Source organism: Gadus chalcogrammus, chromosome 19, assembly GCF_026213295.1.
Source record: "Gadus chalcogrammus isolate NIFS_2021 chromosome 19, NIFS_Gcha_1.0, whole genome shotgun sequence".
In the NCBI taxonomy this organism is placed as follows: Eukaryota; Metazoa; Chordata; class Actinopteri; order Gadiformes; family Gadidae; genus Gadus; species Gadus chalcogrammus.
Window position 1 is genome coordinate 17,813,196 of NC_079430.1, and position 23,380 is coordinate 17,836,575.

The window sequence follows — 23,380 nt, forward strand, 5'->3', positions numbered from 1 at the left end:
CGAGACCTGCACGAATCCTTGAGCAAGGCCCCCTTAAAGGGGTAGTTCGCAATTTTTGACATGATTCCCTGATTCCCAAGGTAGCCTTGGTGTTCTTCATCATTGGAGACAGTTTTCAACACATTTCATTCAGTCCTTCTAGTTGCAGAGTTTGCTTGTGCTAGGCTAGCGCACGGCAACGGGCAATGCTAGCCTGCTAATAAATCAGTCTTACCCACTCCACAGTACACCCGAGGCAAATCAACTATAACGCCAGTAATAGTTGTAAATGTCTGTGTTGATAGAATAATGTTAGAAATAAAACCAACCTTGCATTGCATTGCATTTTGAGGGACTTGCTGTGTCTCAGCAGCAGTGTTATATTCCTGGTAGTAGGCTATGGCAGCGGCGGACTGATACATAGGTTAAATTCCACTGCTGCAGAGAAAGTAGTCCCTCAAAATGCGATGATTCATGCGATGCGATGCTATGGCTGTCTCTGTCTCTCTCTATATCTGTCTCTCTCTGTCTCTGTCTCTCTCTGTCTGTCTCTGCCTGTCTGTCTCTAACTCTATATCTCTGTTTCTTTCTTTCTTTCTTTGCCTCTCACTTCCTTGCCTCCCCCTCTCCCCCGCCTCCCCCTCTCCCCCGCCTCCCCCCTGCGTTCCCAGCGCTGAGGACAGGGAGTCCTACAGGAGGAAGGCGGCCCCCTTCCCGCCCATCCGCGAGCGCTCCCCGCCACGCCGCACCGAGCTGCCCCGTTCCCCCCACAGCCGCTCGGGCTCCAGCGTCAGCAGCCGCAGCTACTCCCCGGAGCGGGCCAAGGCCCTGCCCTTCACCCCCCAGCAGGGCAAAGGTGAGCCGGCCCCGCCCCCTCCCATGATGCACTGCGGGGGATATTCTGTTTGATGTAACACCTGCATTGTAGCTGTCCCATGCTGTTCCTCATTACTATGACCATTTCCATTACAAAAGTATTATATTTCGATTTTATTTTGTGTCTATTTTTCAGTTTCGTAGCATTTGTGGAAAGTTAACCCGATGAACGACCAGGGAATGCGTTTGAATTATGTTTGTCAATGATTTGCCTGATTGCTTCTATGATTTTCTGGCTCTGCAGCTGTGGACGCCCCTGAGGGACATGCAGTCGATCACCTCTGGGGGGCGCACTTTCCCCTCCACAGCGGCCACGACGGTTTAGGTCAGTACCGCACACTGTAATTTGAGTCTCCCTGCTATCACCCACTGTCCTTCTCTCTCTTCCATGCGGTTCCTTCTTTTAATCCATTCTAAGGGAGTAGATAATAAACGATGGAGGGATTTGGATGTCCTTCTTGATTTAAAATGTCCTCATTGAGCGTGGTATATTATATTTTAGATATTCTTTTTTATATATATATAATTACTAGATTGCACAAAAACGAATACATTAATGCAATTTCCAGGCTTTTCAAAAAGACTGGGTTTAAGATTCCATCTATTGACGTCTACCACTAGTTAATACTCTCGAAGTAAGCAACTGTCTACATTTCGGTCATTTCCAAAACAACTGTGAATACGGCTCCATATTCTGTCGTGTCTTTAGTTGTATAGGCATTCCGCGTATCGCTGCCAATCAGTCATTAAATAGTAATATTTCCTCCATCCACTCACCACCGAGTCATTTTCAGTGGTGAGGGCTGTGCTCCTTATCACTGGCTCCGTAGTCCCAGAAAACGGTATTTTACACACCAACGCCATAATACGAAAATCGTCTAGGTCTGGAGCCGTATCAGGGAATTTCTCAGAGCTGGGAGAAGTGCATTGAAGCTCTGTAATTGACTGTCTGGATCGCTTTCCATCAAGCCGAGGGAACACCAGAGTGGTGTGTCACACTGTGGCTGCAGACTTATTTTCCTCCCTGGTTGTAATCTGTCTCAACGGCTCCGTTGTGGCTTTTAACTGGACATCACTGCTTTTATCGATTTTGTTTATGTTTTAGGCCCCGATCCTCTTACTAATATTTGGTTGTTGCCAGTTTTCCAAGTGAGTTCTGTCTGGATGACTCAGCAGAAACAGAAAACACTTTTAAGTTGTTCATCCGTTAATGTCCATATTAGTGGCTGTTTGTAGAAAAAAATGTTGTAGTCAAGATAAATGAAAACATATTTCGGTTTTGTGGGCACAGCATAAGCATCCCGGTCTACATAATGGGCTTTGGATTGTTAGAAATACTCATATAGTGGTCAGCATAGTGGTTCCATTATCCTGTGTCTAAACTAGCTAGTTCAAGTGCCCCTACCCCATCCCAAGTCTCCATATTATTCCATTCAGTTTCTGCCTAGTGTCACATGTTTAACCCTTATTTAACATCTCACTTCATTTAAATGAAGGCAGCAGCATCATGTGTTCGAGTCAAGGACTGAAGGAACTGGGTGAGATCCCAAGTGTCCACAACCTACCTGTGGACATCCTTAAGCTAGATGCCCTAACCCCTACCTACTCCATGATCACCTGTATCTCTTGATAAAAATATCTACTAACTAAATGATACGTATGGATGTATGAAGGGCTGATATTCTTATTCTGTTATTATGTAGTCTCGGTGGATTTCAGTGACTAGAAGTGAGATTAGCCAACATGGTCAAAATGTCAGACAATTCAATGCTTTAATGTTCCCTTTTTAAAGATAAATCCACTCTTAACAAATCCATAGAGCCATGATTTATGTCCTAGAGAACCAACCCCAACAGGTCAATCACGAATGAAAACAAACGCACGTGCTGGGAACCAAAGCAGGCTCCGGCCTCCGCTATGATTTACACTCTTGACTGCTGTGGTTTCGGTCACCCAAACCAGAGGCTAGACCAGAAGTTGTTCTCCGAAACAAGATTCTCGGTTAGGCACGGTTCGGGAGCAAGGGCCGGACCGTGGACAAGGTTAAAGACCTTACCGCCCTTTCCCAGACGGTAATTTGTGGCTTTGGCCTGGTAAACTTCACAACGCCACTAACCGGTCGGCTTCTGAAGTTACTGCTGCTTTTATGAGGCCGGTCACATGCTCGAAAGGGCCCCGACGAGTTTTGACATGTAGCCGCCATCGCGGCCGGCGGATTCCCCTTGCAGTTGAAGAGGTCATAGTTTATTTTCACACTGTGGCACGCTGGCCATAGTTTCATTGATGGTGGAAGCGTTCCACAAAGGATTATATCGCTGTTTACTCGGTTCAAGAAATACAACTATGCTGTATCGGATTGGTGTGTTGACATCGGACTGACATGTCAAGGGTTTATGCAGCTAATTATGGGTATGGTAATCGAGAAACCTAGACGGGAGTAAGAGCGAGCCGTTGCTAATGTCGTCGGCACACTACATCTGTATCTCTGCTACCCCCGCGTGTGTGCATGTGTGTGTGTGTGTGTGCGTGTGCGTGTGTGTGTGATATTCCTAAAGCAAAGCAGTCGCCACAGTGGGACGTTGTTATTCTTTCTCCACGCTACAAAACTACCCAGAATTCCCTCCTTCGGTCACAGACACGGCCGATTGGCCACAGAGGGGAACCTTGGGTGGCAGAGCCCGTCTCTCGAAAAGCATTTCAAAATGTCTGTCGCGCCGTGAGGGAAGGCGTAGAGACTGGGTACGAGGGCACACAGGCAGAGACAGAGCGGGATGAGGTCATGGACGTTAAAGTGGAAATGTGCGGCGGTCATCATAGACTGGGCGCTGGCCTGTGCGTTTTAGCGTTTCTTACTCACCCCCCACCCCCCGCCCCGGGTGAATGGCAAACTGTCTGTTGGAGGCTGAAGCCTGATTGCCAACCATCTGTTTCTAGAACGTTCCAGATGTGCCTTCTCAGGTACACGTCCGGATGCTGACACAGTGCATCGGCACCCTTTACTACCGCACAGCACGAACACACACAAGCACACGCGCACACACACACACACACATGCATGCACACGCATGCAAATGCATACATGCACACACGCATGCACACACACATGGTTGCATGTACACACATGCATACACATACACGCGCACGCACATAAACAGGCACAGGCGCACACACGCACATCCACACACTGTCTTCCGAGTCCACAGATTTACTGACAGTAATTCTACCCTCTGCTTCCAGTCATCCTCCTCTCCTCCCCATAAATCCCATGAGGTACGCTAGTGTAGTGGCTAGTGCCTTCCAATGTCAAACGAATGGAACTGTTCAGCCTGCCTTTAGCTGAAGGCATCCTCGAGTGAGATGCTTTACCCCTTGCTCCTCCTGGACGACATGTGTCTGAATCCATCAAGTCATTTTAGGTGATCTGCTGAAGGATTAAGTCCCCTTGACTTGGGTCTCACTGTGTCTGTACCACCACTCTCTCTCTCTTTCTCCCTTGTTCTCAGACAAAGTCCCAGGCCTGTCCAGAGATGTCTCTCCGCAGAGCACACCGTCCATCAAGGTGAGTTCATGGAGAGATCCATGAGGAACCACCTGTACACGCAGACACATTACCCTACACATTTACATGAGAAATACGAGCAATGAAAAATACTTTCTGAGTATTAAAAATACTTTTCATGTTGTTTTTATGTGGGCCCTGTGTTATTTTGCATGTATTTATTTATTTTACATCTAGGCCTATATATTTTTGTTAAATTGTTAGTTTTTAATAGGTTCACAAATTTTTTTGTTTTACCCACTCGAGAAATCTGTCACGCATTGGTCGATTCTTCATGAACTCTCCGATCAGCGGTTCAAACATGAAACGCAACCGATTGGACTCCAGGTCACAAGGCTCCCATAACGACCTCCAATGCACCACTTTAGGAAAGCACTCCTCTCTACAAGGTCCTTACCCCCACCCCAAAAAAGACCAGGGTTTCGAAAAGAAATGTTTATTTAATTTATAGCATGAACTAGACCTCTATATAACTGTCCAAGGGGGTGGAGGTGGGGGGGGGGGCGGGGCATCTGGAAGCCCTTAAGTATCATCCCCCCCTCTCTCTCGCTCTCTCGCCCTCTCCCTTCTCATACCTCTCCTGAAATGTTTGGTCCCATTCTGAAGTATGTTAATGGCTTTTAAAGTGGCCCTCACGTGGACCTTGATAGCCGGGGCACCGAGCCCGGGGCCCTTGTTTACCTGGGGCGGGGGGCCCTCTGCTCTCGCCCTGAGTCGTTGCAGGTCTTTCAGGGCGGGGTAAAAAAAAAAAAATCGTCATTCTTGTCTTTACACTTCAAAACGTGTCGGCTCTGGATCGGGGCTGCAGTCACTAATTTCCAGGTCGTCAAACACGGATGGTAAAGTGACACCCCCAGCGAGCGAGGGTCAGAATTGGTAGCAGGAGGAGAGGGGGGGTGGGGGGGTTAGACAGGGCAGTCTGATAAGGGGCCACCCAGTTGTCGGGCGGAGGTGGTTCCACTTATTAACTCATGAGTCACAGCGCTATCACACGATCTTAACCGCACTCGGCCTGGAATCAAGGCCGGCGGAAAACAAGCGCTGCGTGTCGAGCTCTCGGAAACACACCGACGGTGTGTTTCAGAGAGCTCGACATGCAGTGCTTGTTTCTCGGCCTTGAAGACACGTGTGTGAGATGTCTCAGATGTGTGACGAATGTCTCAGCAGCCGACCGGTCTAGGAGTTGAGGGGATCGGTCTCGGCCGGGGGGGGGGGGGGGAACGCACGCAGGTTGCCCTTGACAACCTGAATCTGTCAGAAGAGCCGTCAATTGCGGCATACTGGGGGGACGCGCGCGCACACAGTTTCCCCAAGCATCCCCTCCCAACAACTGCTGTGATGAAAGTATTTTCCTCGAGTGAACACACACACACACACACACACACACACACACACACACACACACACACACACACACACACACACACACACACACACACACACACACACACACACACACACACACACACACACACACACACACACACTCCCACACTCTCCCACTCTTCTACTACCGTGTTTGATGTAGCCTCGCGGTGCCACATTGTTGCTCTCTGCTCTCGGGGGGCACAGACCCATAACCCTGGGGGAGATGAAAGGCCCCTGCCGTGCCCCCAGTAAAAGCTGCCCTAATGGCCCCCGGCGGCCACCACCCCGGCCACACCCCCCCTTCCTCCTCCCTTCCCCTGTCTCCCTGCTGGGGGAAACTCTACAAACATGGCTTCACACTGGAGCCAGCCCAGTTCTCGACCCAAATGAGTGGATAGGTAACCGGGAAGGGGGGGGGGGGGGGGGAGAGGGATTCAGAGGGCCGGGGGAGGGGGGGGGAAGCAGTTTAAGGCTGTGCCCGTGAGAACAAGAACAGGGTGGTCTAGTGGCTAGTGGTTAACCCCCACCACCACCACCACCACCACCACCACCACCACCACCACCACTACTCACTACCCCTGCCCAAACTCCGCCTCAAGAAAGGGTTTAATTCCCCGCAGCATGCAGCGTGTCACTCAACCAGGACCGGCATTGGGTTAGCGAGACACTTCAACCACAAGCCCCCCCCCCCCTGCGTAGGAAGCACTGCTAATTGATTTAGCTGGAGGTCCAGAAGGGCGGAGGTTTCTGCCTTCGCTGTTTGTTTTGCTCCTTCTTGTTCCATCGCTGCCGGGCTTTCTGGACGATCGGCGTTTTAAAGTCGCTCCTATGCCACGTCTGATTAGGGTTTGAATGTGTTTATACGAAGAAGAAATGTTAAAATACAAACGAGTGAACTCAGAGAGCGGGATTGGTTAAGAAATGCCAAAGAAGTCTGGATAGCCGTGCTAGTTTTAATGGAAATAAAAGATAAATAAAACAAATAATTAAACCCTAACATATGACTTCATCCGAATGGATTCTCAACCGCAGACTTGTTAAATCCTTAAAGTAGTTAATGGAAGCATACAAATCATGTCTTAAACACACACAACTTCATCTTTTCAGAAACTGTAATATTTCCAGTTTATACTTTATAATAACAATTGTCATTCATAAACATCGAAACACAAAATATGACCAATGCCCGAAAACTGGAATACTCGAAACTCACACACAAACTGAGCACTGATAGTCGATCACACAGAATATCCGTACACATGACCCGTGTATATATATGGGCTCACGTCCATGCACACAAAGACCCTCTGACCAGAATCAATGTCCTCCTATTACAGCTTCGGGGTCTGGGGACGGGGAAAGCAGGAGAAATAATTGGGACGACCCTTTTGTTACATGGAGCTCTATATCTATCTACCTCGACTCTCGGACCACACTCGGGCCACAGTGACCTCCTCTCTCCCCGTCTCCGTCTCCGCATAAGAAGGCCGAGATACATCCTGGCTCTGTCCGCTCCCTCGCACACGGTGCATGTAGAGCAAGGCTCTTTAATCAAGGCTGGCCCGCGCAGTTCCTGTGTATATATATATATCTATATATATATAGATATATATATATCTCTCTCTCTCTCTCCTCTCTCTCTCTCTCTCTCGTCTCTCTCTCTCTTCTCATCTCTTCTCTCTCTCATCTCTCTCATCTCTCTCTCTCTCTCTCCTCTCCTCTCCTCTCTCTCTCTCCCTCCTCCTCTCTCTCATCTCCTCTCTCTCTCTCCTCTCTCTCTCTCTCTCTCTCCTCTCTCCTCTCCTCTCTCTCTCTCTCCTCTCTCTCCTCTCTCTCTCTCTCTCTCTCTTCCCCCCCCCCCCCCCCTGTAGCGTTTTTCCTCCCCGGTCTTCACCGTGGCCTCTTCTCTCGTCATAGCCCCCTTTTGCGCTTGCGACGTCTGCGTAGTTTGGCCGAGGAACGAGCAGGAGAAAATCAAGCAGCCTTCCAAGTTGGCCTCATTTTCTCCCCGCTCTCTCGGTTCGTCATCTCCCCGTGATTGTCCGTTCCTGAGCTTCCTTTCCCCCCTGGTTAGTCCGTTTCTATAGGCTCCTTGAGAGGGCCGTATGTATTTTTAGCTGAAAGTCGGCCCATGTTAATATCTTGTTCATAAAGTAATCTACTCATTTACTCGTACGCATAATCAAATCATTCTTATGTGTAGGGGATTTAGTTTGAACTCGGTTATGGGTCTTTTTATCTTGGTGTGCAAGCAAAAGGGTTTACGTGGTTGGGAAGGCCAGCTGGCTCTATCAGCGCTTGGCACATCCATCTCCATGTGTTTGCTCAACCTTTTTGTTCCCAGGTTTTTTTGCTCCTCGATTGTGTGTGTCTCGCTCTCGCTCTCGCTCTCGCTCTCTCTCTCTCCTCTATGTGTTCAAACTGAATCTCTCTGTCTTCTTCTTCTCCCCCCCCCACCACCACCACCACCAGGAGGAGGTGCACCCGGTGGAGGCCGAGCGAGAGGAGCCCGTGGTGGTGTTGGCCCCCGTGGCCCCTCTGGAGGAGATCCACAAGGGGCAGGCCGCAGAAGACTTCCAGGAGCGACGCGCCCACGCCATCTCCGCCAAAGCGCTGGACATCGAGAAGGTGCCTCCTCCATCCTATGTTCGGCTTTCGAAAATCGTGTTTTCCCATTTGAGCCGGAGTCTTCAAAGGCCCTACACTCTTTTTAAAAGGTCCCATATTATGCCACCAGGTGTGCGTGTGATTAGCCATTACTAGCCGTTTGGAAAATCGACCCCTTCTGATATCACAAGTGGGCGTGTCCGACTCGATGCGTGCTGGATAGGTGAGTCTACCAGCCTACCCAGTGGACCGTGGACTGAAATATATCCGTCACACATCTAGGTGGACACGCCCATTTGTGATGTCACCAGAGGCTGATTTTCAAATCGGTTTGTGAGGCTAACCACACTCACACCCGGTGTTCTAATACATCACCTTTTAAGAACTGACTGTAATACCGAAGCGTTATATTTCGGCGCGGTGTTGGCGTGTCAAACGTGTCGGACGATAACCAGGCCGTGTCATAAAGTAAAGCCTTTTTCGCGATCGCAAAAACTCAATTCTACAGTTATGTATATTTTCTCTTTCTTCAGCACATATTCCTGGCACGCCCTGCCCCTCACGTCGTGTGTCTCTCTCACACGAATTACAGCGCCTGGCTGAAGCTCACGCAACAACCACTCATTAATACATTCCCTCCCGTGGCAGAGAACAGCGGTCGGGTCATCGCCTCAGCGAGGAGCTGCGTTAAATGCCTTTTCCCCCTGAAGAAATAGTTTATTTTTATGCCTAAAAAGAGCAAGACGTACAAATGACTGTTGGTTACCTGCCAGGTCGGGATGAGAAGGTTTACGAGCTCAAAGCCCAGCGATTACCAACATGTGCCTGCTGGCTCTTGTTGTTTTACGGGAAAAAGGGCCCTATAGGTTCTTGCAAAACACACACACACACACACACACACACACACACACACACACACACACACACACACACACACACACACACACACACACACACACACACACACACACACACACACACACACACACACACACACACACACACACAGCTTCACTTGTGCATTTTGGAAATACCCACAAGAGAGACAAATTACGCCTGGCACATGATTCCACATTACTCAAGACAGGATGCGGATCAGCACGTCCTTCATATCTAATGCCTCTGCAGGAATGCGAGGTGATGGATGTCTATACACGGGTTATCAATAAACAGAGGCAGCCGGAGTGCAGATGTAACCGCGCACATATGGTGAAACCCATAAACACATTAATGGAGGACATTTGGCAAACATTTTCTATCTTGTTAATGAGCGCTCGTCTGTGTACTGTAGTGTAAAAGATTCCTGGTTAAGGATTCCCACAGTCTTCCACCTCCGCTCCTAATGAACGCCATTCCCGCTCCGCGATCCCCGCTGCCTTGACGCACCCGTTGAACCCAGCGCTTCCCCGCGGGGCCCTCACAGGGCCCTCACGCGAAGGTGCGCAACGGGGGGGGGGGCCCTCACGCGGAGCTGGTGCGCCACAGGGCCCTCTCGCGGAGCTGCGCCACAGAGCCTAAAGGGGCCCCACACACAGCCCAGACTCAAACCAACGGCCAACTGCGTTCATCGCACACCGCAAAGACTACTGCCAACTACACCGTTGCGTGTAGGTTCTGCGCGAGATGCAATAAGTCTCCTTAACATCAGGTGGCGCTAGTCCGCCCCTCCCACACACCTCGCTGGCACACAACCAATCAGAGGCTCCGACCCTCAGACGCCAACGCTCTCAGACCTTGCATGTCGATATCTCAGACACCTTCCTCGCGGCCCTAAAAGCTTCCAACACGGCTTCCAACACGGAACAGATTTGTTCCCGAACTCGTCAAGAGTCTCCCCGAAAGTTTCAGATGGCCAACGGTTGGGCCAGTGTGGAGCAGCCTTCACAAGCAGCTTCTCAGAGCCCGTTTAAACTATTAGGACATGCTGCCCCGCTGACACCGCAGCCCGCTGCTTCCTTACCCCTACCCCGGCCGTATAACCCTTCCCTTCTCCTTTACTGTCCCCCCCCCCACCTCCCCCTCCCCCTCCCCCCTTGTGTGTGTGGACTTGATTACGCGGGACGTTTTTTGACCTTTTTTTATTTTTTGGGGTTATTTACGAGGGCGTTAGGTTCAATCCTTGTAAATGGTGCACAGCATGTGAAAGGAGGCGTCCCGGCAACTGGAGTAGAGTTTACAACCACGGCTGTTTTCTATTTGGCCCTGATCAGGGGGTAGAAGCCAGGGAGAGGGTTCCTCATACGGGAACACTTGGGAGCACTTCGCCCCGGCCCCTGGATGCGGTCCTGCGTTCTATCCGAGGATATGCAGGATTAGCGGAACAGGGCTTGCTTACAGGAGGATTACAGCTTCTGTAGTGGAACCAAGTGTCTGTGAAAGTAAGGTTCCTGGAAAAGTGCATTGTAACGCAGGGAGGATTATATATATGTTCCCTTGTAAGGGTGGTTGTTGCTCTTGAGCATGGCTACACTGACCTGATCTACACGGCTTTCCCTCATGAAAGACTTGATTGTTTAGCCGTCTTTCTCTACTTTGAGCCTCCCACAATATGTATAGTATAAGTCACCTAGTCACACTTCCTCCATTAATACCACCTGGGACATACTAGCTCTTGCAGACGGGCGGAATGTGGCTCAGGAGGAAGAGTGGGTTTGCTGGTAACCAGATGGTTTCTAGTTCGATAGTGTCGAGGTGTCCCTTAGTAACACGTCTAACCCTAACTGCTCCCGACGATCTGGCTGTCCCCTTGCATGTTTGACTCCGCCGTCGGTGTGTGAATGTGTGTATGAATGGGTGAATGCTAGGCCATATGTAAAGCGCTTTGAGTGGCCACTTGTTAGAAAAGCGCTATATAAATGCAGACTATTTTCCACTACCTTTCCTTCTTCTAACAAGCATCACGAAGAAAGACATGGTATTTCTTCTTGTGTCGGACACACCCCAACTAGCTGCCGTATGACCGGTTCTGTCTTGGTTTGTCCCTAGTCTTCAGTCACCTGGATTAGGTCTGACACATATTTTACCTTTCAGGCCCTCAATCTGGTCCAGCCATCTATTCTATACACACACGCGCACAGTAACGCTGAGTTCAACGCCAGCGTCCATTCTGGAAAGAAAACAGGGTTGCCACTCCTGTCAAACAGAGAGCCGAGCGTTTCATCGACCCGAACCCCGACAGGTCCCTGCGTCGGGACGGGGGCGTGTTTACGTAGCTAAGTGAAACAGGGTCTGCTGAAACTCGACCACGTCTCCTTCGCCCTCGCCGTCACAGCGTTGACTTTGGCGGCCGCCCCGCCTCGGTCGACGGGACAGCGAGAGGCACCAAAGGATACGAGCTCTGTGCTTTATCGTCGGCTGGGTTATGGCCCGTGATACAAAGGGGGATTCTGCGCCGGTCGGGCCGTGGCTAAATATTGTTGTTGTCATGGACACGACCAACGCGACTGCTTAAGGGTTATAAGGAGTAAAAGGGAAGCGAGCTTGATTTAAGCTCACTGATGTCTCTAGCAGGTTCCAACGCTGGCGGGGTTAACCGTTCCCCCCCCACTCTCTCTCTCTCTCGCTCTTCCAGAGACCTGTTGGCCAGGCGGTCATAGACTCTTTCACCTTCCACTCATAACATGAAGATTCCCATGCAGGTCTAGGAATAACACTGCGAAGAGCAGGGTGGAAGATTTGACAAATTAGTTTAGAATTGACTGATTACCCGACGGATTTTCCCCTCACAGTCTCTCTTTGGCAATCGAATGGCGTTGGAACATTTTATGCAGACACAGTTAAATCTGCTTATTGGATACATTGGTGAATCTAAACTGTACTCATGCAAACGTGGCTTCATTCTCTTTCAACACATTGGTTTAAAGCAGTATTTCAACAATTTGGCATATTTGGCTTAATATCCACTAATCCACTATCGAGTACTTGCAAAAGGGACCAAGAATTGGACAATTGTTATTTGGATCCATTTTTTACCTTAAACGGATTGAAATTATCTATTCTACAACCAACCCGATGTCTCCTTAGAACCAATCAGGAAGGCCCCCCCACCCAGGAGCCCGGTTTGCTTCCTTCCTGATTGGATAACAAGGGAGGGGTTTCAGGAAATGTGTTTGGATACAGGAAGTACTACTTCAGCACATTGTTATCTACGAACCTCTTTCCGCCTGCCTTTTTCGTTTAGAGAAGTGTGATTGGATACTTCCTCGAGAACGGTTGTCAAAAGTAGGCTTGCAGCAATCAACCAAGGCCTACTCTAATAGGGTAAAGCCCCAAATAGTTTTCTTCTTTGGTTTTAGGACATTAACGAGCAGCTACTCGAATAAAGCCTTTGGAATGAAATCATTCAAATGGGTACAATACATTCATGATTGATTCATGTATTAATACATCAATACATTCATGTATTGATACATCATTACATTCATGTATTGATCAATACATTCATGATTGATTCTTGTATTGATCCATCAATACATTCATGTATTGATCACTACATTCATAATTGTTTTATGTTTTGATGCATTCATGGACATTCATGTATGGACCATTTGACCTATGTAACTATTTGACCAATTGACATATGGTTCAAACCAAGACATTAAGTTTCTGTAACAACTCGTGAAATCAGTTTGGCCCTTGTATGCTTCCAAGGAATGTGCCTGTACTTCAGAGATACAGAAAGGGCCAGACTGCAAGTCAGGTTTCCCCTCTGGAATACTTCCTGTCACTGTTGCACCATCATAGTCTTGTTCGTGTTGTTTCTTTGTTTCCTCCACTTAGGACAAGTGTTGAATCATTGCACCACAGGACAGAGAATATAAAGCGATCTCTGGTCAGTGTGCAAATGACCACTAGGCACTTGTGTTAAGCTAATGTTATTGCCCCCCAGAGATGGACAAAATCGTTTTCCTCACTTTAACCACAAGGTTCAGATGTAGATACTGAAACCCTTGGAGTCCTTTTTTTCATAGATCCATTCAAAAATAAAAACGGAAGCAGAGGTTTTATAATGACGCAGGGCTCCAGGAAACATTCTCCCCATCGTTCTGCTTTAAAGCACATTCCCCGCCATACAGATGGTCTGTTCGGTAGCTAACGAACCATCTATAAATATGCCCAAGAGGGAGTCCGCCTGCCCCGCCCCACCCTGTCCCCCAAGCACAGTAGTCATCGTTAATATCCGGGGAAAGATCCCCAGAAATAACCCACGTCATGTGTGCAGACGCATGCAGGTCCTCATAATGCCTGCAGCCCATCACACACACACACATCCTTTTTCCTCACTGAACGGGGACGCTGCCTTTACCCCTCGCCCCAAAGTCCCCACAATCATCCCTGGTTACGTGTGCTACTGCTTGCGGGTTCTCGTGATGCATCCAGGCTATCACACAGATTTAATTCCTTCCCTTACTGAACGGGGACTCTGCCTTTATCCCTGGCGCCAAAGTCCCCACAAACATCCCTGGTTATGTGTGCTAATGCATGCAGGGTTCTCATGATGCCTACATCCGATCGCACACATTACTGTACGGGCCTCTGTGTTCGCCCCGCAGCCCTTTGCTCTTTGCCCTCCGTACCGTAGCGAAGCAGTCGCCTCTCCTCTCTGCTCTCGATACCCGACGTAATCAGCAGAAATAACATGGGGACGCTTCGCTTTTGATCACGGGAGAAACGAGAAGCCAGGGTGGAAAGAAGGGAGAAATAATAGAAGGGAAAAACAGAGACGAGGCAAGAATAAGAACCAGGACAAAGTGGGGGAGTCGCAGGGAAGCGAGCGGCAGACAAAAGGGCGAGACAGTTGTCCAGAGTCGTGAAGAGACAGAACAACCACAAGAAATAGGAGGACATGGAAGAGTCCATTAGTCGGTGCTGAGCAGGCTGGAATGAGTGAGTTTTGTGCTTTCTGGAGGAAAGTGGAGCAATTGTGTTTGGCAATCAAGGACCATAAATGCAGACACAGCATTGTTTCTTTTATTTGCTTTCTACCCTTGGGTAATTTGACTGAAATAATTTACAGTTTCGTTTATGATTTTTTTTTTGGTCTACAGCGCCATGCATCAGGCGTTCACTGCTCATTTCGAGCCGTAATATTATATTATTTGGCTGGGATTTGTTCTGTTATTCAAGCTTTTGAAAGCAGCGGTTTCTTGTACCTAATTAGATGTTCATTAACAAAATCTACATTTCAACTGGTCCACTGGCTAGCTTTGCTTGAGCAGATGCTGGTCGTTTGATTTAGTAAACAAGTAGTTCCTGAGCAGAGTTAATCTCACAAGAAAGTGTAGTGTTTCAAAGAAGAATATATTATGAATATATTGCTTTTTCTATTCTGGGAATCCTTCTTTAATCACTGGCTGCAAGTTTTACTGACTCACTTTAAAATTGGAAACTGCAATAGTATTTGCAATTTTTCTCGCCGCCGTACTGTGAAGTCCTGAGAAATACATAATGAACCCTGTGGTCTCCCATCTGTAGTTGCAAGTACTTCTGGACAAAGGAAAGAAATCTGTCTTATATTAGAAAAGAAACGTGTGAGTTGGATACACAGTGGGTACTTTTTACTTGACGGTTTTCTGTTTTACTACGAGGCGTTGGTGGCTTTGTGTGAAATGGCAGCTCCCAAACCAACATTTCATCACCTCTCCCTTCCTTATTTCTGTCCCTTAAGTGGTTGTAACAAACCAAACCAAAACTTGACCCATTTACTGACTACTTCCAATTATTTTGTCATCGAGACAGGCTTACAAGACACTTTGGATAACAAATCCTGCTGAATGATTAAATTACGTAACTATACGTCTACATTTACGTTTAGGGCATTTAGCAGACGCTTTAACCAAATTGACTTAAAAATATATTGCTGTCTGTGCAGTAAGGAAGTTCATAGAACCAAGTGTCAAGCACTAACAACAGCTAGGTTAACCCATTCCCCGTACACAACAAAGATAGCCAGGATACGATGCTGCATAACTTAGTACTATAACTAAATATGACATACAATAAGTGTGTACATTACGTGCCAGGACGTACAACGTCTAGACATTGGACCTGTGACCGTAGCACTACCCACAAGGGATGCACTTAGCCTGCCTCATCATCTCCTCTTCCCCCCCTGCCCTGTCCCCTGCAGGTGTACCGGCAGGACTGCGAGACCTTCGGCATGGTGGTGAAGATGCTGGTGGCCAAGGACCCCAACTTGGAAAAGCAGCTGCAGGTCCCGCTCCGGGAGAACCTGGGGGAGATCCGGGAGCGGTGCCTGGAGGACCTCAAGCACTTTATCAGCGAGCTGGACGAGGCGGTACGGCAGCCGGACACGCTAGCCTGACCCGCCGCCCCGTCCAATCACAAACTCTCTAGCAGTAAACGGTGGCCAATCGGAGACCGGAGATCTTGAAAAGATATTCGGACGGAATTTTTGTCTGTATTTTGGGGTGGAGGGGAGGAATGTTGAACGTTAATTGAGACGATTGAAGATATGGAGTGCTGGATTTCTTCAGTTTCGAGCCAGACGCATGAACAATACCTCCTGTATGTCAGGGTCAAACCCAGCGGCAGGCTGGGAATATGGTGCATACGTCGGTGGTGATGAACAGTGTTGCCATGGTTCACATCCACATTGTTTTTGGAGCCAGTTAAATGTACTTGGCAACAATTTTCTTTTCATTATTTTTCATTGAACGGATAAGAAAGGAAGTAAGGAAATATGTAACGTCCTTTTTTTTTATTTATTCTTATAGATGTGTTATGTTTTTAAATGTTGTCAAATGATTTTCTGGAGCAGACAGTGCCAATGCGGTTTTAATTTGCTTACATCTTCCATGTTATTTACTGTTTTTGTTAACCAAGTAGGATTGGTGTACATGGAAGCAGACAAGTGACACTGAGCTGTTTTGTAGCATGTATGTCGTTACGCAGTAAACTTTGAAATTGACATGTGGACTCTGCTTCCAAATATGTTCCAATTGTGTACAGCTCGTTCAAAGATGATGGTTCGGTTTTGTTTTGTTTGTTTTTGCCTTTGAAACATATTTTTGTCATACTGCACAACGTTTGTGTATTGTGATCAAAATTATGTATCGTGATTTAACTTTTGAATATTAAATAAAACCCTTTAACAAATGCATATCTTTATGTTGTTGATGTAGTTCATGAAATCCAATTCAATAAGCATACCTCATACCATATGCTCAAGAGCACTTTGGTAGGTAAATAGTGAACAACTATTGTTTACTTGTTAGCTATGGTTTGAAAACCGAAAATTTCTTCAATTTTAATGAAATAGTAAAATCCCATATGAAGCTTTCCAAAGTGTTTTTTATTAAAAGCTTTTATATTGCAAAGCATTTAAATGATGGTACAGCGTAGCGAGTACCTTGACTGAATAGGAATTGAAGCACTAATACCAGGACAAGAGCATTGTGTACTTTTTACAATATAATATCACTGGAAATATTATTGAGACTTGATTGTTGAATAATGACATTTCACCCCGCCGAAATTGGCTTGTGTTGTAGCAACCAATTGTGCTTTGAAAACATCTATGAAGTTGTGTTTACAAATGGCATTCCTTTTTAAACGATGTAAAAAAAAAACTTAAAACAAGGATCCAAAAATACCGGTATTAAAATCTTAACTTAATATATACAGTATCAATTTACTCATAAATAATTATTTGGTTAGTTTCTAGTTGCTTGGTAAATAATCAAACCTCTGTTTTTACAATGGGATTGTTTCAAAACTCGCAGACTGCAAATTTAAAAACAAAGCAAAGTTGTTTATTGGCAAATATCAAAACTATAGGGATACAAGAAAATGCCTCCAAACTTTTTTTAACTGACTCCCTCCATATGTCCATTATAGTGCTAGAAAATAAAGTTCCACAAGTCAGGCATACGCAAAAGCCTGTTATTCAAACTCCATATTGCACTAATCAGATTTTGTCCTTTGCTGACTCAGAAGTTTGTGTCCCATATTTGAAGGATTAACTTGTATTGTGTATCCGAGCTGATATGTATGGCATTTGGCAATAAGAGGAAATGGGTATAGAGTCCATGAAAAAAAAAAGGATAATACACAGCATTTGTCCATGCGGTCCGCCGCACACTACTTCACGTAAGCATCCATGAAAAAAGCTTTATTAATCACAATTAAATAGATTATAATAACAACTATACACTTCTGGAATGACCTTTTGAAACTGCAAAAAAATGAAGTGGCAGTCACTTTGGTAAATCATGACCTGAAACCCAAACACTCGAGATGTAAGTGAGCTACCTGATGACTTTTCTATACAAAATCTCTTTCCCCACTGCTGGCTAGACTCACAAACCTGATCCACATCCAAGTAACTATCAAATCAGAAATTCTGGTTTCCTTGCTTAATGGAGTGCATCCCCTTTATATAAATTCAGGTCCGGCAAGCTTGTCTCAGGATGTTAAGAGATGATACAGTTTTTGGCTTTGTGGCTTTTGCGGCGAGTAGTCCGTGAGCCTAGGCTTTGTGGGGAAAGGGCGGTGACCCTGGTGGGGTAGTCCTCGGTATAGTACTGGTAGCGACCGGAGGCACGAGGCTGAGGGATCGGCTGGCCCAAAAAGTAGCCTTCCTCCTCCGAGTCTGAGGAAGAGGAGGAGCAGGTGGAGCACCAGTCGTCCTCGTCTCTGTACAGATCCATGATGCGTTCGACCCGCGGGTCGCTGACGGGCACCGAGTTCGGGACGGCGTAATCGGCCTGGCTTTGAGGAAACTGGGGGGGCAGTCTGCACTGGGAAGACTGGCCGAATATCGCCCCGCCTTGAGGCTCACCCGGAACCGCCCGTTGGGTCTCGTAGGGCCTTTGCATCTGCTCCAGGGGAACCATGTTCAGGGCGTTGTCCGAGCGGGTTTTGCGGCTCCTGCGCTGCCTGCCGCTGTGGTGGGCCGGCCTGCTCCGACCGTGGTGGCTGGCCGGGCGTCCGTGTTCCCTGGCCGGCTCCTCGGCTCGGCGGTGACCCCTCCGCTGGGGCCGCTCGCTCATGGGGTGCTGCCTGACGTTCACCTCCATGCCGTCGTAACAGCCGTTGTCCACGGTGTCCTCTGAGAACTTGACCATCTGCGGGGGCCTGCCCTGGGACCGGCTTCTCCTCAGAGCCGGGGCCTGGAGCAGCAGAGACGGAGAAGAGACCTCCTGGGAGGTGGGGGATAATGAGAAGGAGGCCCCCGAGGCACATCCTCTCATTCCCATCATTCCCATCTCGTTGGCGACCTCCTCGTCCACCTCCACTGCTGACCTCTGCTGGCGTTGGAGGAGATGGGGTTGGTGCTGTAGTTGGTGTTGGTGGTGGTGGATGTCCAGCTCTGGGACCATCAAGGAGTTAGCGCTGTGGTGAAGGTGGGATGAGTTGAGAGTTCCCATGTTGCTCATCTTCTCGCAGTCCTCGACGGACTCTAGGGGCGGCTTTAAACCGTGGAGCGAGTATAAGATGGTTCGTTCTTTGCTGTCTCCTTCTACCGATGCACCTGTGACAAGGAATAAAGAAAGAGATGATCAGATATAATCAAAACATTTGTTTACATGCATATCCATGTCATTAGATGTCTGCTTCTTACCTGTGATGTTGGAAAGGGCCAATGAGTCCATGGAGTCTCCTACACCTTGTTCGGCCTTTCTCAACTCGTCAGTGATACACTCCAAGGAGTCTTCATACCATTGCCTTGGGTCCCTCCAGAAGGTTTTCCTCCCTGGTCCACATTGGTCCTCCTCTCTGTCCAGCTCCAGCTCCTGTATCTTCCTGGCACTAGCTGGGCCAGGGTGGCTCCCATAGGCAGAGTCTCCCAAGCCGTCCTGGGACTGAGTCCAGTACATCTCAGGGAGGTTTTTCTTACTTATAAATCCAGGGCTGAGGCTATTGCTTTGGGATTGACTGTAGATCTGACTCTGAGATGGACTTGGAGAAGTCGGCGAGGATAGGTTCACCCCCATGGAAGTAGGATCGGGTTTCAGCCAGGGATCAGAGACCTCCTTCGGTCTGATGCGGTCACTGCCGGGGCTTGTGGCGTCGGGCGACGGTTGACTGAACATCCCGCAATCGCCAAACTTAAGCAGAAGCTGAGTCATGAAGTCCTCGTGCTGCGCCCACTCCTCCGGGTCCTCGTCTCCGCCCGCCTCCTGCTCCTCCCTCTCTCTCCAGTACCTCTCCTCCTCCAGTCCGGCCTGGGCCAGCTTACGCCCTACGATATCGATGTCCTGATTGACGTTGGTGTCCATGCCCCCGTCGACATCGCCATCGGTGCACTTGCACTCTGAGGGGTTCACGGCAGCGGGAGGGGGGCTCAACACCTGGGACTGTCTCCACTGATCCGCCGGCCGGCTCTTCCCCATGCGGACACTGCGGCGGGACTCGCGGGAGCGTGCCGACTGGAAGGCCGAATCGGCGGAATCCGAGGCATGGACGTCCTCCCCCTGACTGCAGGCCTTGGAGCAGTAGATGCGACCCTCTTTGGGCAGGAAGGGACAGCCCAGCAGGGAGGACTTGCACTGGGCACAGCAGAAGCACTGGTCGTTGGCGTGCCAGTGGACCCCTTCGTAGGTCATCTGGGCGTGGTCCACACCTAGGTTAACGAAGGGAGAGGACCCTTTCATTAGAAATGTGCAACAAAGGGACCCACCTCACCGACTACAACAAAGGCAGTCGCACCAGATCAAGTAAGGAGGGAACCAGAATGTCCTCGCTTAACAAATCCAAAGACTTGTGTCTTACCGATGTTCTCGCCACAAGCCTCGCAGTACTCGGCGTAGAGCGACTCGAAGCAGCCACAGCAGTACGGGCGGCCGTCCTTCATGATGTACCGCTGGCCCCCCAGCATGGCCTCGCACTCGTAGCAGGCAAAGTGCTTCATGTGCCAGTGGCGTCCCTCGGCCTCCGTGCACTCGTCAGACAGGATGATCTGAGAACGACACGCGTTTCGGTTTAGAGCTCGGTTTGGTCAGTATAGCATATTGTACGAGATTCAATGTAAATACTAGTGTTACTGTAATTATTCCTATCGAAATTAAGCAACTAATAGAAGTATTTCACCAATGAGTTTTTTCTTGTTGTGCATCTACGTAGCAGGTGCTACCCATAGAAAGTTAAGCAGAGATACGATATACTGACGCCTTATGGTATGTCTGATAACCGGATGAGAACGACATTCATTGAGCACTGGCAGACTTGTCACAGACATGACATTCTACTGACTTAAGGACTTAAGACCCCCCGTCTTAAGTCCTGAAGAACCAGTCAGTTGACCTTCATACATGAACTTTTTTCCGTAACCCCCGGATTTAAAACGTGGGCTTACCTCATCGCAGGCGGAGCAGCGTGGCTTCAGCACCTCGGCGTGGTGCCTCCCACAGTGGATCTGTCCGTTGTGGTGGAAATAGATGAGGTCCACCAGCAGCTCCTGACACGTGGAGCACGAGAAGCATCCCGGGTGCCAGCAGGGGGTCGGCCCTGCTCTGGAGGCGAAGACGGCCATCTCCCCTCCGTTGATGCCTCCACTGCACTGTTTGAGCCAAACCAACCGGAGAAGACATGAGCAAACGGGGAGACGGACGGATGGACAATGACTTGTTTTAAAATGCCAGAACTATCAAGGAGGGCTTTGTGAATAAATCCAGAATAACTTTGTCAGCACATTGCGTGTGGTTGTGAATCAAACAGACACTGAGAACTGTAAATATGGTTAACATTAGGACTTTTATGGGGGATCTCTATTCAAAACAGACCCGTGTGATTATATTAACTCCCCTGACATACGGGGAATGTCCAATAAATAGCAAAGCATTAGGGGGAGGAGGAAGATCCCCCCGCGGAGCTCGACGTCTCAGTGACAAGTGGGATGACAACAATGGCAGGCCCAACAACAGGTGCTCGAGCCATATGAGATACACTATACCGTCAACGGAATCTGAGATATTTACAGTAGATCCCCGGTATCCTTTATACAGCTGTCGCGGCTCGTTAAATACAATTCGCCATTATCGTTTACATTTCTGGGCCCGCGTTTATGGTTCAGCGCTCAGCTTCAACCTTCCACCAGGCACCACAGCAGCCATGGAAACCCCTCGAACACACCGCAGTGAGCGCCCAAACACCCGTGAACTTGCATAGCCTCGGCCCCGCGCATCAAAAGCCTTTAATTATTTATAGACGGGGCTTCTCCTGTTGTTCGGCCGGGCGCCGGGCACCGGGGCCTCCGCTCCGGCGATCATATGACCCCGGGGAGAGAGATCGGCCGAGCGTGTCTGAACATACAACCACGGGTCTTTATATAACCCGGAGGAGCCTTGAGACGCACCGAGGGAGGGGGGTTGGAGGGCGGTGGTGGCCATGGGATACCGGGCCCAGCTGTTAACCATTATTACCAGGCCGTACCGGGATCTCGAGGACGGGGGTGTAATGTATCCCCGAGAGCTCCAGCACCCGGAAACTCAATCCTGGGTGTGTGTGTGTGGGTGTGTGTGTGTGTGTGTGTGTGAGTGTACGGATGTGTGTGTGTGTGTGTGTGTGTGTGTGTGTGTGTGTGTGTGTGTGTGTGTGTGTGTGTGTGTGTGTGTGTGTGTGTGTGTGTGTGTGTGTGTGTGTGTGTGTGTACACAAGTGTGTGTTTTTGTGTGTGAGTACGGATGTCTGTGTACGGGTGTGTGTGTGTGTGTGTGTATGGGTGTGTGTACAAGTGTGTGTATGGCAGTGTATATGTGTCTGTGTGTGTGTGTGACTACGTAGCTGCATCAATATGTTTAGAATGTGAGGCACATATGCGTAGTAAGAAGAGGAATTTGTGTGTGTGTGTGTGTGTGCTTATGTGTGGCCTTGTGCTTGTTACTGTGTAAAAACTTCATAAATGTTTACTATGTGCTATGTACACCCAAAGTAAGCAGAGGAATGTGTGTTTGTGTGTGAGCGTTTGTCTGTGCGTCTGTTGGCTTACTACATAGAAACATCAACATGAGTTTACTATGTGCTGTACACAAGCATCGTGAATAGAGTGTGTGTGTGTGTGTGGGCTTCGGGTGCATGTGTATACATGAATGGTTGTAAAGTAATATGTCTCTCTCTCTCTTTTACACAGATTACAGAGAGAGAGAGAGAGATATACAGAGAGAGATAGATAGACATACAGTAATGCAGGGGAGATAAAATAGCTGTGTACATCTGCTACTTTGCAGTCATTTGTGTGCGTGCGTGTGTGTGTGTGTGTTCATGTGAATGTGTGTGTGCTTGCGTGTGTGTCTGCGTGCGTCTGTGTGCATGTGTATGTGGGTGACCTTGCTTCTCAGAGACTTAAGTGATGACAAGCCCACATCTGCTGTGCTGGGTTGGGACTGGGGGGAGATTATGCAGGGCAGAGTGTGGTCTTCCTGGATAGCATGCCTGGGCTACCGAGCCCCCTCTCGCTGGGGGCTGGTGGGGGTGGTGGTGGTGGTGGAGGGTGGTGGTGGTGGAGGGTGGGGTGGTGGAGGGTGGGGTGGTGGGGGGTGGGGTGGTGGTGGTGGTGGTGCCCGGTCTCTCTGCCCGTGGGCCACCACCACCCACATCCTCAAGCAGGATGTGGTTTCCCGTCGCCATGGCTTTAGCCCGGGAGCGATCCGTTCACTAATACCACCGTGTTTGTCTCAGGGTAAGCCCAGGGGGTTTGGGGGACGGGGGGTGGGGGAAGTGGGGGTGGGATACTGTATGGATGTATTTTGGGAAATAGGAGTCGGGGAGGGTTAGGCTGACTGTGGGGTGCTGTGTTTGAAAAGAGCCTGTGTTGAGGTTTGAGGGCTGTTGAATGGTATGTTTTACATATATCTATATGTATATATAGATATATGAGGTATATGATATGGTACTACTGGCAATTGTAGTTATTGACAGTGATGTCATTCGGGAATTCCTCTCATTGGCCAATCAGCAGGGAGCTTTGGGGCGCAGCATGTGGCACTGTAAGATCGAATTTAAGTCACTTGTGAAGAATGTGTGTGTGTGT

The 23,380-nt window shown here is 48.8% G+C and overlaps 2 protein-coding genes across 3 annotated transcripts in view; one reads left to right on the top strand and one right to left on the bottom strand.

Moving 5' to 3' along the window:
• pphln1 (periphilin 1) overlaps positions 1–16,531 on the top strand; it is a 23,817-nt gene extending 7,286 nt beyond the window's left edge. For both annotated transcript variants that reach the window (XM_056578246.1, XM_056578247.1), the window contains exons 7-11: positions 651–835; positions 1,100–1,180; positions 4,359–4,414; positions 8,255–8,410; positions 15,519–16,531. In XM_056578246.1, the coding sequence (XP_056434221.1) occupies positions 651–835; positions 1,100–1,180; positions 4,359–4,414; positions 8,255–8,410; positions 15,519–15,713 (673 nt within the window). In that variant the 3' untranslated portion in view covers positions 15,714–16,531. The remainder of the gene's footprint in view (positions 1–650; positions 836–1,099; positions 1,181–4,358; positions 4,415–8,254; positions 8,411–15,518) is intronic.
• The window catches only part of prickle1b (prickle homolog 1b), an 11,722-nt gene continuing 3,622 nt past the window's right edge, over positions 15,281–23,380 (bottom strand). Inside the window, exons 3-6 of the mRNA XM_056578245.1 lie at positions 20,709–20,912; positions 20,126–20,312; positions 18,975–19,976; positions 15,281–18,884 (exon numbers count right to left, since the gene is read on the bottom strand). Of these exons, the coding sequence (XP_056434220.1) occupies positions 17,824–18,884; positions 18,975–19,976; positions 20,126–20,312; positions 20,709–20,912 (2,454 nt within the window). The 3' untranslated portion in view covers positions 15,281–17,823. The remainder of the gene's footprint in view (positions 18,885–18,974; positions 19,977–20,125; positions 20,313–20,708; positions 20,913–23,380) is intronic.